The sequence below is a fragment of the Egretta garzetta genome, unplaced genomic scaffold (genome assembly GCF_000687185.1).
Source record: "Egretta garzetta isolate BGI_Z169 unplaced genomic scaffold, ASM68718v1 scaffold598, whole genome shotgun sequence".
Lineage (NCBI taxonomy): Eukaryota > Metazoa > Chordata > Aves > Pelecaniformes > Ardeidae > Egretta > Egretta garzetta.
The window spans coordinates 2,360,111-2,371,216 of NW_009260621.1; the positions used below are offsets into that span (position 1 = coordinate 2,360,111).

The 11,106-nt window shown below is 57.1% G+C and overlaps 1 protein-coding gene across 1 annotated transcript in view; it reads right to left on the bottom strand.

Annotated features, from left to right (window-relative positions):
* The window catches only part of PIGC (phosphatidylinositol glycan anchor biosynthesis class C), a 15,120-nt gene extending 4,749 nt beyond the window's left edge, over positions 1-10,371 (bottom strand). Inside the window, exons 1-4 of the mRNA XM_009645361.1 lie at positions 10,272-10,371; positions 9,574-9,645; positions 4,588-4,719; positions 355-522 (exon numbers count right to left, since the gene is read on the bottom strand). Of these exons, the coding sequence (XP_009643656.1) occupies positions 355-522; positions 4,588-4,719; positions 9,574-9,645; positions 10,272-10,371 (472 nt within the window). The remainder of the gene's footprint in view (positions 1-354; positions 523-4,587; positions 4,720-9,573; positions 9,646-10,271) is intronic.
* Between the last annotated feature and the right edge of the window lie 735 nt (positions 10,372-11,106).

The following is an 11,106-nucleotide window of genomic DNA, read 5'->3' on the forward strand; positions in this document are numbered from 1 at the left end:
CACCCCCAAAGCCAGGCCAGGTGACGCCAGCCAGGGCAGAAGCAGAGCGAAGCCCCTTTGGGAGATGCCAGCACAGCAGCTGTAGCCCCCCACGGGGTGCCCAGCCACGGGGATCACCCCGGCGCTGGCTCCACACCCTTGGCAGCACCAACCCAGCACCGAGACCCACGGGGCCTGGTGCCCACTCAGTGCTTGGGAGACCCCAATGGGCTCCAGTGGGAAGCAGCTGGCGCTGCATCCGCACAGAGGGGACGGCGTGTGCTCTGCCATGGCGTGAGCGTATTGCCCACAGTCCAAAGGGCAGCTCAGCCCTGCCCAGGTGGCCCAGACTTTGCCTGCAGGGGAGTGACTCACCTGCCTGCACAGCAGCCCTAGCAGGACCCGCCACAGGACCTGTCACGGGACCAGCCACGTCACCGTCACCATCTGTCCCTGCCGGCCAGAGAGGAACATACGCCGTGGAGTCACCCCTGAGCCCTCCTGGGGCTACGTGGCCATCGGGGCTCTCTTGGCGGGGATGAGCTAAGGTCAAGGATGCAAAAGCCTTTTGTGAGCATCCTAATTCCCGCTCGGGATTCCATGCAACAACACCTCCCTCACATCATGATTAGGTGTCCCCGAGTGCCACTGGCCTCCAGAGCAGCTGTAAAATGGCGAGTGCTGTGAGTCCCTCTGCTGAAATGCAGGAATGAGGAGCTGCACCCATGGCACTACAGACCCTATACAGGTGGAGGCCCTCTTGGCTTGGCTGTCCCTTGCCCTTTGCAAAGGGACCCCACTGTAGATTTGTTTAGTTTCTGCCGGGCTCCGAATGTTTGAATAAGCTGCTAAAGCTGTTTGGAAGGAAGGCTGGAAAAGGTGATGGGCTGGGACTGAAATAGCTGTGTCTGATCTAGGTCTCTGCTGGAGAGATGTAATTATGAAGCATGGGGGACACTGCACCCCCCTCCTGCCAGCACAGGTGAGCCCTTTGGGGCTGCCTCCAGCTGAATCTGCTTCTCCTCAGGGAGAACCATCACCTGTGCTGCAAAGAAGGAGGCTTCAAAATAACTAAACAGCACACCCTGCCTAGGGTGTGAGCTTACCCGAGGCTGCATGGACAAGGGCAGATCCTGCACCTCCCCCTCCCCACATCCCTCGGCCGGGGCTCTCCCCCTGCATCCCACCTGTGTCACCCCATGGGGGACAGGCCTGCTCCAGCTGCAAGTCCGGATGGCACCAGCAGCCTTGCAGGCTGCCTCGCAGTGCAGGCTCCGTCCTTCTCGCCCTCCCTTTGCAGCAAGCGGTGCCTGCGAGGCTTGTGGGGGTTGCTGCGGTGGAGTTGGGTCCCTCTGTGGGCCTGGGGCAGCAGGACAGGTGAGGCTGCCTATGAGCGCAGCTATGGACACTTGGGCTTCATTTCTCTGCCAAAGGATACCCCAGCCTCTCCTTTGACCCTGGAGCTGAACCCTCCCTCCGCAGGAATGTTTTTCAGGGGGGGAGGTTGGCGCAGCTCCAGCTGCTGAATTTTTCCATGCCCAGAGACTGTCTCCTGCCTTAAATGGCCCCGTAACATGGGCTGTGTCTGCTCGCCTGCAATCACCTCTTTAAGGTTTTTTTTGGCTCCAGTTCTCAGCAAAGAGTGGGACAACACCAGCCCAGCGGGGCTGCACCCTGTGGGGGGACGCTGTGGCACACGGGGCTGGTTGTCCCAGGGTCTCCCACAGCAGTGTGCCCAGGCACGGGGGAGTCCAGTGCTGCTCCAGCTGTCCCGAGCATCTCCCTTCCCTGCGCACAGGTTGAGTTTCTTGGACCCAGGTCCACATCCCGGTTCCAGAGGGACCTGGGCCCCTGGCAGCGTGTGAGCTGGCAGCAGCATCCCCTGTGTGGGGATGCTCCTGGGCCCCCTCAGGCATAGCTCCTGCCCACGGCCTGGCTGGCCAGACCCATCTGGAGCTGGCCAGACCCCTGAGCCCTCCTGCCATCTGCAGCATCTAATACCACCCAGGAAGCCTCCCTGCAAGCTGGGCTGAGGGATGCTCTGCCCCATATGGGCTCAGAGGATGCCCCACTGGTCCCGGCCACGTGTGGAGCAGCCAGGGCAGGGAGCATGCCACGATCCCCACAGGTCTCCATCCCAAGGCTGGACAGCATGGGAGCACCAGGAGCTCCTGGTGGGGATGTCAGAGCTCCCTGTCCCAGGCAGGTTATTTCCAAAGTACAGCGGAGGCTGCTGCCTCTGCCACAGCTGGGAGGAAGGGCTGCGCTGCTCTCAGTCCCTCTCTGCATGGCATCACCCAACCCACCCTACGGAGAGGAACCTGCCCCAGGGTGCAAGCTGGGACCTTGCTGGAGACCCCAAGGAGGCGTTCCTGGGTGAATGGACAAGAAGGATCCAGATGCTGGTGAGTCACCATTTTCCCTTGTGGCAGCATCCTAGGGGCATGGGGGACAGTCTGGGCAAGACATGGGGGCTTGCAGGGGAGAACAAGGGTGGTGGAAAGGAGGCAGAGAAGGGGGAAACTAGCGCCCTCCCAGGCAACGAGCTGAGACAAGGAGGTACGGAGGCTGCTGGAGAAACCCAGTCGTGCTGCTCAGGGCTGGGGAGAGTGGTCCAGGAAATTAGGATCAGGTCTGAGGAGCCCAGGCTGGACCAGCATCTGCCACAGTGAGGTTTGGGATTTGCTGAACCCATTGCAGGGGGTGAAGGATGAGAAAGCTGCTGTGGAGCTGGGATGAGGAGCTGGGGTAGGAGAGATACAATGTGGTACATGCTTGCAGGGATACGACCTGTGGAAGACATGGCCTCTGGGGTGGCTGTGAAGCCGAGCTCCTTTGGTCCTGGCATTCCCTGGTGATCAGCACAGATCAGTGAAGCCCCACAGCAAAACGCCCTCCCCACTGCCCACGCTGGGCTGCAGAGAGAGGCACAAGCTGGCCCGTCTGGGGTCCCCGGACAGCTCCAGGGCAGTGGGTCAGTAGGGTCCCGTTTTGTAGGGGAATGCAATGAAGGTCAAGCTGTCACCCAGTGAAGATGTTTTTGGGTTTTAGTCTGCTTTAAAAAAACCAAAACACCCCGAGGAAACTGCAGCCAAAAATGATGTCAGTGATGCGCTCTGCCAGCTGCAGGGTGCTCCAAGGTGGGACAAGTCCAAACTTCAGCTGCCCAGGTAAGTTCAGCCCTCAATCCCTAATGCAGAGACACAGGGAGGAAACCAGACCCTGGGGGTAAAAAATGAAACTGCCTGTGGGGCGTAAGCCTGGGAAAGGGGAAGGTGAAAAATGTCCAAAATTTGGCAGAGAGCAGGGTGTTCAATTTCTGTGGGTGCCCCCAAGACCTGGCAGAGCAGGGCAGAGCTGAATGAAGCTTTTGCTGAGGAGTTTCTCAGTCTGTTCCCCTTTGTTTAGCCCCAAATTTGAAGCATAGGGATGGGATGCGAAGCGCTTGACCCAGCTCTGCCACAACCGGTGAAAAGATATCAAGAGCTACAGGTGGCAAAATGCTCTGAATAAACAACTCCCCAGAGGGCGAAGGCAACGTACCGCTGGGGAGAGCTGGTAACCAGGGCGGTGGCTGCTGGAGCCGCAGCTGGAGCCACGTGCCAGCTCTCCAGCGCCCCGAGCCTCGTCCAGCAGCCACTTCCCTCCCCTTGCAGGGGATGCGGACCGAGACGCACGAAGGGACCCCGTGTTTCATAATGAGGATTTTACCGTCTGCCCAGGGGATATGTTCGTTCCATAGCTATGCAGGTGCAAAGCAAGCCAGAAATAGATGGAGAGGGGGGCACTGGATGAAACGGCACATGCAGACAAGCTGGCCGGGGAAAAACTTGGCATGTGCAGATTGAATAAATTTGTAAATCACTGCTTTAGCGTGGTGCATTGTGAAAGGATCCTCCTCTGTGCTCACCTTCCCACTGGATGAGTAAAGAAGCATTTGGTCAAACACAGCATGGCCTCAGCCTGGAAACACAGCAGTTTTGGAGGAGATATTCACCCCGGGAGCCTTTCCTGCCCTTTTCCCGTGAACATCTGCGTGGAGCCTCCGAGCAGGAGCCTGCGCGCTTGGGCAGAGCGGCATGATGTCAATGTCGGAGCTGAGGTGTGTTTTACATGTGCAGTGTGTCTCCCTGCAATATGAGCTTGTCCTAGCCCAAAACACAGGGAGGAGGGTCCCCTGGGCCCAGCCCTGGAGGACGTGCACATTCCCCACGTTCCCCTGTGAGCACGTGGGTCCCCGAGGAGCACTGCTCCCTGCTACTGGCCACCCCCTCATCCACCTCCCTATTTTTAAATATCTGCCAGGGAGGGGATGGAGCCAGGTGGGAATTTGGATTATTTTAGTGCTCGGCAAAAGGGGAAGGGAAGCAGCTGAGCCCGTGGCATCCCCTGTGCGTGCCCAGCCAGCCCTTCTTGTCCCTCACCCCCTGCTGCTTGCATCTGGCGGAGGTGCTGCTGCTCCTGCACAGGCTGTGCCGCCTTCCTGGCACGCTCCTGGCACTGCTGCCCCAGGGCCCCAGACGCCCTCCTAGCCCCGGGCAGGATGGGATTTGGATTTGGTTTTGTGTTGAGCGAGCCACAAACGTGCTGTCCTGCCAGATCACGCACCTGCGATGTTGCCCGCTTTGGCCTTGATTTGCACGGGGCTGTGGAGGAAACCCAGCGCCGTGTTGCACTGGGTGCCTTCCCAGCCCTTCCGCTTGCCTTCGGTGCTTAAGGGCAGCTTCAGCCCATGCTGTCCTCCCAGAAATAAAGCCCAAAAAAAGCTTTACACCTCTGTCACAAAGTTTTGTAGTTTCTCAGTTTCTGCAACAAGATTTGTTTTTTCTTTTCCCAGGGGGGTCAAGAGGTAATTTTGATTCTTTGTGTCTCAGCTGCCAGTGGCCATTTGGACTTTCCCCACTCCATCAGCTGCACCCCTGCACCAGCAAGAGCAGCTCATTGGCTGCTGACCCTGCACCACGCTCGGTGTTGTCTTCCCCAGCTGGCAGTGGGCAGTGGCCTCTGCATCGAGCCGAGATGCTGCTGAAGGTCGTGCCTTGCACGCCTGCCAGCTGGGCTAGGAGAAGGCGGGTCCCTTCTCCTGGAAGCCGTTTTCCATCCGTTCCCAAGCACTGGCTGTAGGCAAGGGTGTTTTCTGTTGTGCGGGGGCTCTGTGGACTGGGGGCAGGGCTGGGAGATGCTGCGGCTTCCAGCCGTGCCCCTCCTGGGCATCCCCACTGGAGCAATCGTTTCATCTCCTGTTCCTAGCCAAAGTTAAAATTCAAACGAAGCCCATGGAATGAACAAATCAAATACAAACATTTTCAAAAGAGGAATACCCATTTCAAACCATTTTCTTCATCTTAGATAAAGTTTTGATTTTAAGGTTTTGAGCCACTGAGAGGGACATCTCTCTCCAGACCCGGCTGTGCTCCCCGAGAGCCGCACAAGGGGTCTGAGCCTGCTGCAGGAGGCCCCAGCCACACGGCCGTCAGTGCTTTTGGGAGCCATGGGACCACACCACCGCCTAACCCCTGCCAGATTTCAAGGCTCTTTCAGGCAGGATTGGGGCCGGCTGGCTGGAGATCAGAGCAGTCACTCTCCCACGCTGGGTCACGCAGCCCCTGCCAAGCGTCACTGTGTGCCATCGTCCCTGCCTGCCAAGAGCTGCCTGCCCCCCCCCGGCGCCGTCGCACACCGCCGCGCCGGCATGCGTTAGGTAAACCTAAGGAGGCTCTGCGCAGAGCAAGCGTTTCGGTGACCTGGCCCACGGGTATCTGCATTTTGCTCAGCCGGTCACTGTGACCACGGTCACGGCATCCCCTGGGTTTTAACTGAGGCAAAGGACCGAGGGGTGCGGGAGAGGGGATCGGTGGCTGTGCAGGGCGGGGGATGTCCAGGACCCGCATTTGGGACTGCAGACACGTGGCCCTCCCTGCAGGACAGCGCGGCAGCCCCAGCCCAGCAGAGGCACGGCAGGAGCGGAATCGCTGGTGCAAACTCCACCAACTCCGCTGCCTCAGCCAGTGGTGAGCCCTGCAGCAACCCTCCCCCAAAATCCCGTATCTCAGAGAGACTTTACTGAGTGACGAAAGAGCAATTATCAGCTTGGCCGGAGGCAGAATTGCTTCTGTTTGGTTTTGCAAGGAAAACGATTCCAACCCCATTTTTTGCACAGCTTGTTCCCTCTCTGTGTGAGCTGCAAAAGAAAGAAATTCAGGATTTTTAAAAAGTTTTACACTGGTTTGCTGGATTCTCTCCTGCAAGTGGTTAACGGTTCATCTAAAGTCAGAGGAAGCTCTCTGAAGCAATCTTGCAATTTACAGCTTTTCCTTTACTAAATAAGAAATGGTCAGGAAATTAAACAGGAAATTGTGTCTGGAAGGAACAAAAGTTGCGTTGTCAGAACCTGCTTACGAAAGATTTACTTTATTTTAACCAGTAAGGAGCCAAGATCAATAGTCAGTAGAGGAAGGAGTTTGTGCGAATTAAATCACGCATGAAAAAAAAAACCCACTTGGGAAAACAAGAGACCTTTGTAAAGAGCAGATAGGGATGAACGGGAGGGAAGGCTTAGCACACGCAGCAACCAAATGCTGGAAAGAGCCGAAACATGAAGGCCTGGGGTGTAACCTAAGGTCAGGTGCCTCTCTAGAAGTGAAACGTTGTTCCACAGCCTCAGTGCCCAAATCTCAACAGGGTGCCTTTTCTTTCCTCCTGCTCAGAAACACCGCACCGAGGTGTCCCTCAGGTGGCCACCTCCAGCTCTCCCTGCCCAGCATGCTGAGCTTTTATTCCCTGTCAGCAGAGCAGTGCTCATACTGCTGCCGACGTGACCCGTTGTGCTTGGCATGCCCACGGTCTTCTGCACCTCCACGTTGACACTGCAGGCATGGAGAGTCCTCCCTGCCCAGGGGACACAGGTACATGCACCATCGGATGATGCGGTGGCTCGAATTCAGCCCCACGGCTGGGCTCACCCTCCGTGGGAACTGCTCCAGCTCGCTTCATCCCAAGAGAAATTTGGCCAAGAGAAAGCCAAGACCCTGCTGCAAACGCGCAGCACTTTTTGTGAATCCCATGCAAATATTTGCTCCCAGGTAACCCTACATTACATTGGGCTTTGGCTTAATTATGAGTTCTAGTTGGGAGACTGGGTAATCTGTAATATTTTTTTTACCATTATGCTGCTCATCTTATCAGTGGTTGAGAAACAAGCTTAGCAAGTGCCAGTATACGGGTACATCAGAGTTGATGAATCAAGACTTCTGTCTGGCTGATGGCAACAGGCTCTTTAGGTGGACGCTCGTACCTGGTGGGGACTGACTTGAAGGGTCTTTTTTTCTGGGATCCTGCCACTGTCATGGTTCCCCTGAAGTGATCCGTCCTCCGTATGTGACCAGCAGGACCAGGGAAGTCATCCTTCCCCAGTACTCAGCATTGGTGAGGCCGCACCTCCAATATGGTGTTCAGTTTTGGGCCCCTCACCACAAGGACATTGAGATGCTGGAGCATGTCCGGAGAAGGGCAGTGAAGCTGGTGAGGGGTCTGGAGCACAAGTCTGATGAGGAGCAGCTGAGGGAACTGGGGTTGTTTAGCCTGGAGAAGAGGAGGCTGAGGGGAGACCTTATCACCCTCCGCAACTGCCTGAAAGGAGAAGGATGAGAGGAAATGGCCCCAAGTTGCACCAGGGGAGGTTTAGATTAGATATTAGGAAAAGTTTCTTCTCTCGAAAGGGTTGTCATTGGAATGGGCTGCCCCGGGAAGAGTTCGAGTCCCCATCTCTGGAGGTATTTAAAACATAGGTAGGTGAGGTGCTTAGGGACATGGTTTAATGGTGGACAGGTATGGTTGGACTTGATGACCTTAAAGGTCTTTTCCAACCTGATTCTATGATTCTGTGATTCCATGGCAGCTCTTTAACTGTATCTGGTCTAAGCTGTATGTGGGTAACCCTCAGCTGGTAACGGGACTGTAGCGTGCAGGAGCTGTGCCGTTTGAGAACAGCTGCATGGGCTGAGCAAGTGTGGCTTCATAGCATTTCTCCCTCCTCTTGGGGAAAAGCTCCTGGGGAGGAGGCTGGAGGAATTACTGTCCTGGGAGCTCGACAGAGGCTGATGATGGAGATGGTCCCAGCTGTAAGCTGTTGTATGGCCCTGAGCAAAGCATCCCCTGACAGCACCAAGGCAAGTGCTCTGACTGCAAATACTGAGCAGTGGGTTAATAAATGTTTACCAGCTCTTCTAGCAGACAGCTAAGCAGTTGTTTCAATCTCCAGTGCTTTGTGGGTGGATTTTTCTACTGCTCTGGTCCCGGCCATCCCCAACGCGCAGTTTGTGGCTGAGGCTGTGTTGGTGGGATGGGGAAGCTCTCTCTACCTGCTAGGTGAGGTGGCCATGGGTGGATCCTCTGGTTGGAGGCAGGACGCCGGGTGTGCAGGTGTACGCCTTGCCTGGCATCTACCAGCACTGCTCTCACTTAAAGGGAAGGTGCCAAAACTTGTGTAGCACCCATGACGGAGATGAGTCCTACGTGCCCCCCGTGGGGGGTCACGTCCTGGCAGGAGGCAGGGAGGGAGGCAGCTGCAGCCGAAACTCACATTGCCCTGCCTCTCTGCCGCACCCTCCCGCCCCTGGGTTAAAACAGCTGTGGGTGGGACATGCAAGGATGACAGTCAGATGCCCACACAGCCACGGATCCATGCTGCCGCTGAGCCATGTCTTTGCTCCATCACTGCGAGAGGCTGCAGATACCCTCATGGCAAAGGTGCTGACTCGCTTCCCACTGGTGCCATGAAGCCGCTTCTCAGTGTTTTTCAGGACCCGCCTCACTCCCGTAACCAGTTGGGCTGCTCTTGTGTCATTCTGGCTCCTGGGGTGACAGGACCTGACCGGGGAGTTGAGCGGCGCTGGGTCAGCAGGGCTCAGCGCTGAGCCACCGGGAGAGCTGCCAGAGGGCTCTGCGGCGGGCACTCGCACCAGGGACATGAAGCAAAGCCGCTTGCTGTCAGACCCACCCTCCCATCCACTTTCATCTCGGTACAATCCACACTGTGGTTAACAAGCCCATTTTCCTCTGCTAGAGGTTCATGTTAAATCCCTTGGGTCTTCTAAACCCTACCAGTGTCTTTCATAGCAACTTCCTCCTGTTAACCTAACGAGCCACAGCCTCCCCCAGCAGATCCAAGCCAGACTCCTGGCTAAGCTGCGAGGTATGGGGCAGCACCCTGGCTCGCTGTCCCCTGTACCGTTATCCCCCTGTTTTCTAAAGAGATGTGGCAGGGATCCACCTGTGATCCCTTTGCGACAGCCCCCTCCTTGGGCACAGCAGGGCAGGCTGTTTCTGTCACAGGGCAGCCCATGGTTTGCCTGCCAGGGGGGGTTAAACCCCTGTCTGTGTGGAGATGAGGCACAAAGCTGGAGCTTCTCCCTTTTCCCTTCTCCTCAACCTGTTGGCATGCAGGCCTGTCTGCTGCCTGTGGCACGTGGAACACTCGGAAGGGTGGGGGATGCCAAGTGTTAATGAAAGCACAAAATTACAGGGTGAAAAATCAGGAGAAGAACAGACACAAAGGCGCTCCGGAGGCTTCCACTGCTGGCTGGGAATACTTACCTGCAGCTGGCTGACTCGTCACACCATCCTGCAGCTTGGCAGCACCAAGCTGAGCCCGCAGGTGTGTCTGTCCTGTTTGGGAGCACCCCTGGATAGTCATAAGGGCCAGTTTGTGGGGCTGGGGCTGGAGCTGCTCTGGGGGAAACAGCAGCTGTGGCCTGGGAGCGCCCTGCTCCTGCCAGGCCCGCCGTGATTCTAAACCCTACCAGTGTCTTTCATAGCAACTTCCTCCTGTTAACCTAACGAGCCACAGCCTCCCCCAGCAGATCCAAGCCAGACTCCTGGCTAAGCTGCGAGGTATGGGGCAGCACCCTGGCTCGCTGTCCCCTGTACCGTTATCCCCCTGTTTTCTAAAGAGATGTGGCAGGGATCCACCTGTGATCCCTTTGCGACAGCCCCCTCCTTGGGCACAGCAGGGCAGGCTGTTTCTGTCACAGGGCAGCCCATGGTTTGCCTGCCAGGGGGGGTTAAACCCCTGTCTGTGTGGAGATGAGGCACAAAGCTGGAGCTTCTCCCTTTTCCCTTCTCCTCAACCTGTTGGCATGCAGGCCTGTCTGCTGCCTGTGGCACGTGGAACTCTCGGAAGGGTGGGGGATGCCAAGTGTTAATGAAAGCACAAAATTACAGGGTGAAAAATCAGGAGAAGAACAGACACAAAGGCGCTCCAGAGGCTTCCACTGCTGGCTGGGAATACTTACCTGCAGCTGGCTGACTCGTCACACCATCCTGCAGCTTGGCAGCACCAAGCTGAGCCCGCAGGTGTGTCTGTCCTGTTTGGGAGCACCCCTGGATAGTCATAAGGGCCAGTTTGTGGGGCTGGGGCTGGAGCTGCTCTGGGGGAAACAGCAGCTGTGGCCTGGGAGCGCCCTGCTCCTGCAAGGCCTGCCGTGATTCACACCCTCCCGTGCCTCCCTCCGGGCAAAGCTGTCCTTCCTTGTTCAGAGTCCTGACATGTGCACATTTCCAACGCGGCGCGCGTGTGACTAATCCACCTGCGTGCCTGTCAGGGCTGACGTAACAGCCTGCGGGCAGGAGCGTTGCTGCTCGCTGCAGCTCCTCTTGCACTGCAGCAGCGGGAAACCCCCATCCCGAGCTGGTTTTTTGGCAATAGTTAAGTTGCAAGGATGGTTTTCTTGGCTACCATAGCTCAGTGTAAAGCCCACCTTCCAACGCCATGCTTCAGATGGGCAGATTTAGGGCTGGCTGTGTACAAAGTTCCTGATGTTTTGGTAATAACTGTCGTGTAGTTCTACCAGTCTACCCAAATGTGCCGGTACCAGGGAAGGCAACTCCCTTCTGTCCCACATCGGGAGCAGGCACCCAGCGCTGCCAGGCCTGTATTCCCCTGAGCATCTCCCAGAAGCGCTTCCCCCAGCCCCAGCCATCAGAGGGAAGGCAAGCGCTGGGGAGGGAAACAGGGAAGGTCCGCGCAGGCAGCTGCGGGGCTGGGGAGACGCGCTGGGCCAGCAGGGCTTGGCCAGGCTGCCAGGCCCCGGGCACGGCTCCAAGGACAGCGCTGCCTGTGCGGATCTC